At 41.0% G+C, this 5,452-nt stretch overlaps 1 protein-coding gene across 4 annotated transcripts in view; it reads left to right on the forward strand.

The window, feature by feature from the left end:
• Nucleotides 1-3,760, forward strand: part of map7d1a (MAP7 domain containing 1a) — a 47,862-nt gene extending 44,102 nt beyond the window's left edge. For all 4 annotated transcript variants that reach the window (XM_015044701.1, XM_015044703.1, XM_015044702.1 and 1 more), the window contains 3 exons: nt 349-430; nt 682-911; nt 2,920-3,760. In XM_015044701.1, the coding sequence (XP_014900187.1) occupies nt 349-430; nt 682-911; nt 2,920-2,930 (323 nt within the window). In that variant the 3' untranslated portion in view covers nt 2,931-3,760. The remainder of the gene's footprint in view (nt 1-348; nt 431-681; nt 912-2,919) is intronic.
• Nucleotides 3,761-5,452: the final 1,692 nt, after the last annotated feature.

The raw sequence follows: 5,452 nt of genomic DNA on the forward strand, positions 1-5,452 counted from the left end.
ATAATTTTATGAAACGCAGATTGTCCCTTTTTATAAGTAGTTAGCCATAGTCATCTAAATTACTTGAAATATAAATTTCAACTTGGGTACGTGTAAATTTATAATGTACTATAAAATCATTTGTAAAAAAATTTACTGCAAATTATTTAACCATTTTTGTCGTTTTGCTTCTGTAACTTGTAGGAAAACAATGTCGCAGTCTCAGAAGAACACTGAGTAAAAGAAGCAGCTGGAACCAAAAATAACGGCGCAGCTTGAAATGAACCTAAAATCTGTTGTTTTATGTTGAACTTTGGTAGAAAATGTGGGTCAGCTGTAACCGCTACCGTTTACTTTGTGTCACTTTAGTATCTGCTGACAATCAGGCGAAACAGGAGGAGAGTCTGGCCAACAACAAGGCAGAGAATGGACAGAGTAACTTCAAAGAAAGGTAAGGATCAATTCTTTTTGCTCGCAAAGCGCCACGAGCGGGAGCAAAGCTTTCCAGGAAACAAAGGTGGAACGTTACTGCCAAACACTTGCAGGAAACAGAAAGCCACAAGGATCAGGATGTCAGTAAAAAGTGTAAATAGTTGAAGAATGAACTGATTTCCTCATTTTCTTCAGCAACGACAAAATGACTCACTCTGATCTGAGTCATGTTGGCCGACTGAGCTGTTCTCCATGTTTCCCTCCCCGTAGCCTCTCAGTGGTTAATGGGCTCCAGCCGGCGAGGCATGAAAACGGTCTGTCCTCTAAAGGAGACGCTGGCCACTTCGAAGACTTCATCCACCTCACAAACCAGGACAACGCCTCCAACGGAGCCCGGGACAACTCCGAGACCGGCACGTCCGCTGAGCCCATCCTCGCTTTCGAAAGCGAGGAGTCCTTCATGAAGAAAGCAGGCCCCATGAAGCCGCAGCACGTCGCAGGTACACAGTGTGGAAAACGTCTTACGGCACACAGAGAAAAGCTGGAAACAAAAATATGCTAAAATGAACAGCTGACGTAGTTTTAAAAGCCTGGATATTTATTTATTTATTTTTTTTAATTGGCACCACTTTAGAAAGAAAAATCAACTTGCGAGTTGAGCACGGTGGAGGCAGTGTGATGATGTGGAACATCATCTCCTTCACTGCTCATCAGTGGAAGCACTCTCCAATATATAAATGTTTGACAGGATTCAGTAGCTCGCTCTTTCTACAGGATGTTTTGTGTAACGTAGAATTCAATTGTTCTAGAAAACCCATTGCTCCTTGGTTGATGTGCATTAGAAGTAGACAAAGCTCGCTTTGTCTTTAAATATGGGTGAACTACTGTCCCTGCAGTGAAGCTGCTCTCAATCAAACATACAGTTCATCACCCCAGTGAAAGCGAGAAGCCCCCCGAGAGCAGGAAGGTGCGGCACGAAGAGTTCACTTACACTAAAAAAAGGTGGAGATGGGATATGGAAGCAGTGCTGAAGGAAAAGTCGAAGAGAAGCGGGGGTATCTTTATCCTGTTGACAGCTTTTATTCACCAGCTCGACTGACTCGGACCGGGGCCCAGAGAGGAATTCCGGAGGCGACGAGGAGCCCCAATCCACAAGTGCTGCGCCGCCGGGGGCTAGAAACACGACTCCGCAGCAATTAAGCACCGTGCAATGCCTGCGCTCGTTTCCCTCCCAGCAGCAACGTCAGCAGCCTTCCCCCCCCTCGTATATCTGCTGGATTTTAATTCTCACCTGTTACCAAAGTACGAGCCAGAAATCATAATTGGTTAGCCAGGAAAATGGATCATGACTTTCTTTGATACCATCTCGATCGGTTTCCTTTCTCTCATTCTCAGTCCCGCATATCTCTTTCTGTTAACTCAGTCATAAAACCTAAACATATTTGGCTTCTCATCTTCACTCGTAAATCTGGATATGTGAGATGACTGTCTTAGCAGGACTAATACACCAGGCTGATCTAAAGTCACAATGTAACGCCACACGAGGGCAGTTTATATTCAGAGCTGAATAAGGCTTAAATCTGACCCGAGCTTGACCCCACGTCTTAAATATCTCTAAAACAATGCATCCTGCGTTTCACGTGTTAGCTGCTTTTCTCTGTAATGTGTCTAAGTTTGGAGCCTTGCTGCCTTTTCATTTGATCCTTGTAAACAAGACAGTAAAGATTTATTGGGAACCTGCCCCCTGCGGCGTGGTTAGCATCCTTTTGCAGTTAGTATTGTCAACGGGTCAGAGGTTTGTGCATCACATCGTTACCCTGTTCAGTGATGCCAGCCCATTTTTGGCTACAGATTGGAATCCCTTTCCTGTTAATATGATGATTAATAAGTTGCGTCTTAATGAACGTAAGTATCATCAAAAAATATAATCATTCATTTTAGCAGGTTAAAAAGTGAAACGTATTCATTAGACGTTGAGTTGAATATCTCAAGCAGCTATTTCTGTTCATTTTAAAGAGTTAGAAGATTCACAAGACGAGAACTGCAGGTGAAGTCAGCGCAAACCTGTTGGATTCCTTGTAAAGTTACTCCAGAGATCATCTTAACTTGGATAAAATCCTTAAAACCCTTTTGAAGTCGTGGTTATCTGTGATGATTCTCCACTTTTTTCCACTAAAATGCTTTGATTCAATTGTCCTCAACTTGAGCCGACAGGCCTTAACAACACTGTAACATAATCTCATAATCTTTCTGAAGTAAAAAATATTTTACTTTGAAATATTCTAAATTAAACTATTTTAGACTTTTAGTTGTACTCTATAATCTTAAAATATAAGACAAACACTTGAAATATGTCACTATGTGCTGAATCTTAATGAGTTTCACATTTGAATCGAATAACTGAAGCTAACTTTCCCATGATATCCTATTTTTTAGATGCACCTGGTATTTATTGAATATCTTTTTTTTTATTTTTTAACCTTTCCTTTCTGTGTCTCTCTCTTCCAGAGGTCCTGTGACTTCCTCCTGTTGGAGTCATCATGTCGCCTTACATTATCCTGAACCCTGCCAATGCTCGCACAGCGAGCCCTGTGACCTGTGCCAATCGTCAATCTTCATCCAGCTCTTAAACGTAAACATGCCTCTGTGAAGATGAAGGTTACCACAGACGACGACCCATCCGGGGAACAAAGATGACGGGATGAAGCATCGCATGGCGCATCAGATCTTCATGCCACCGATTCAGGACTCTTCAACACTCAGCATCATCCTTCCAGTTGACTAATTATTTCACAGAATAATGTTTTATTTGTTCTCTAGTTATTTAACTGAAAGAAGTATATAAAGGACTGGTCACGTCTTTGTGAATACTGTACATGAACTTTGTGTCAGAGGAAGGAGGAACCACAGAGGATTTTAAAGCTCTACAAAAGGGAGTCTCATCAAAACCCAGCTGTTCTGCAGCCTGGTTTGTATAAAGCTACATGTAACAGTTTTGTAAAGTTAAATAGAAAAAAACATTTTCAAGCGCAAGCTAACGAGAAACCGCTTCTCGCTGTCTGCTAGCTTTGAATGATTGTATGCAAACCCTGGATGTACTAATGAAGTATCCATCTCTGTTGCTGTAAAACAAAGTTGTTTTCCTACAGAAGGAGTTTCTCCTGCTGTAGTCTGTTTTTTTTTTTTTTTTTTTGTCCTCCCACATTTGTTCAAGCATGACAGTTTTCTCTCACTTGCATTGAGATTCACTGAACTTGTAGGTGTTTTGAAAAGCTTGTAAACTCTCTGATTTTGCTGTGTTGTAAGGTCAGTGGGAGTATCCGAAGTCTTAATAAAGACAGGCAGTCTACTCTGGAGTCTCATCTTTCTTTTCTGCCATTTCTCTGGTTAACTATTAAATTTACAACAAAAATAAAATAAGCCCTCATCTGCATCCAAAATGGATCCTAAACTCCATCCATTTATCTTCTGCTTAGAAGCCTGGATTTCACTCTCCCCAGCTGCTTGGACATGACGGGGGATTGAAGGAAGCAAGATGATGAAGCTCATGTGGAAACAAAAATCAAGATTTGAAAAATGTGTCACGAAGGAACTGATTCTGAGAGGACAAAGAGAAAACCAATTCAATATTATTGAAAAGATTCAGTAATTTATGACTAAGTAGAACATTATTATATTCCACCTATTTTATCACCTTGTCATTAAGAAGACTGCTGACTGATCAGCTGTTCAGCAGACAGTCCACTGGGGCCGTCCACAATGAAATGAAATACTTCACTGATCCTTGTTGCCTGTTTAACTTTTTTCTGTCAAGCTTTTTCCTCCCATTCAACTTTTCCTTAATGATTCAAAACGGCACTCTGAGCAGCCATTATGCTCGTGAATGACCTTTTGTGGCTCATTCTCCACTTTTGTAGAATATAACGTGACATTTCCATATTTGTAAGATTGGTTTTAGGTGTTGAAAGCACCTTGCAAAACCAAGGCCAGAACATTTGAGTAAGACTGGCCTCATTACTGTCGCAGCCAAGATCCAAGCTAATTTGAGTTTAAACTAAAAGCTTAAGTTGTAAGAGTTGTAATTACAAAATAATGAATTATCCCAAATTACGGACTAGATCTCAAACGGCGCATGAGATTAAACAGTTTGTTTTCCCCATTTAGCTATTTTTTTGTGTGGGAAAAACTGGAGTTTTTCCACATAGTTTGTAAATAAGGGAGATTAATGTCTGATGACTAACGATCTCAACTGGGTTGGTGGCCTGGAAAGTTTGAGTTTTATTCTAAAATATGCTTTTGATGCCTAAGGGATTAGTTGGGTGAACTAAAAATATACTGATGTTGATTGTCTCTAAAATTTAGCGATTTGGAAAACGAGCTGACATTGATCATGTGTTACCAATTTGACAGAGGTATTGGTGTTCTTTGGTCTATGTCTGATCAGTGAGCAGTTTGCATTTGAAGTGTTTCCACTTGGGAATCTTGCCCACCACACAAAACCAAATGCTGCTAAACTTCATGAACATTGCAAGTGTGTTGGCTCAGCTGTCCAGTTCGCTTTGGGGCTCCTTTTACAAAATCTTCATGGGGGGGGGGAATGCGACGCTGCGGCTCTGCCCTTCCCATTCCACTTTATATTTGTGGCCACCGGCAAGCCTGGCACAAAGCTTCCAGCCTGCTAGACAGCTGACGACATGATTTATGTTCCCCTTCATGCGATTGCGAACACATCCCGCACTGACAATCATGTAGAACTCGCGTGATTTGAATGTCTTAAAGCGGCTGTGAAATATCACCGTGGTGTTGCCCCCTCGAACAGAGGACCAAAGCTTGTTCACAGTTTGTCGAGTGAGGATGGTGCCTGAACTCCTTGTTTGATGTCTTGATAAAATATTCATATCCCTGGGACATTTTCCAAGTCAAAAACTTCACATTACTGGGATTTGAGTTCGTAGAAAAACATAAAGTGGTGCACAACATGTGGTTTTAAAATGCCTGAATAAATAAAAATCCGGAAACTATGGCATTAATTTCTTTTTGG

This window comes from Poecilia latipinna, unplaced genomic scaffold (genome assembly GCF_001443285.1).
Source record: "Poecilia latipinna isolate Pla-1442-1.1 unplaced genomic scaffold, P_latipinna-1.0 Scaffold688, whole genome shotgun sequence".
NCBI classification, from domain to species: Eukaryota; Metazoa; Chordata; class Actinopteri; order Cyprinodontiformes; family Poeciliidae; genus Poecilia; species Poecilia latipinna.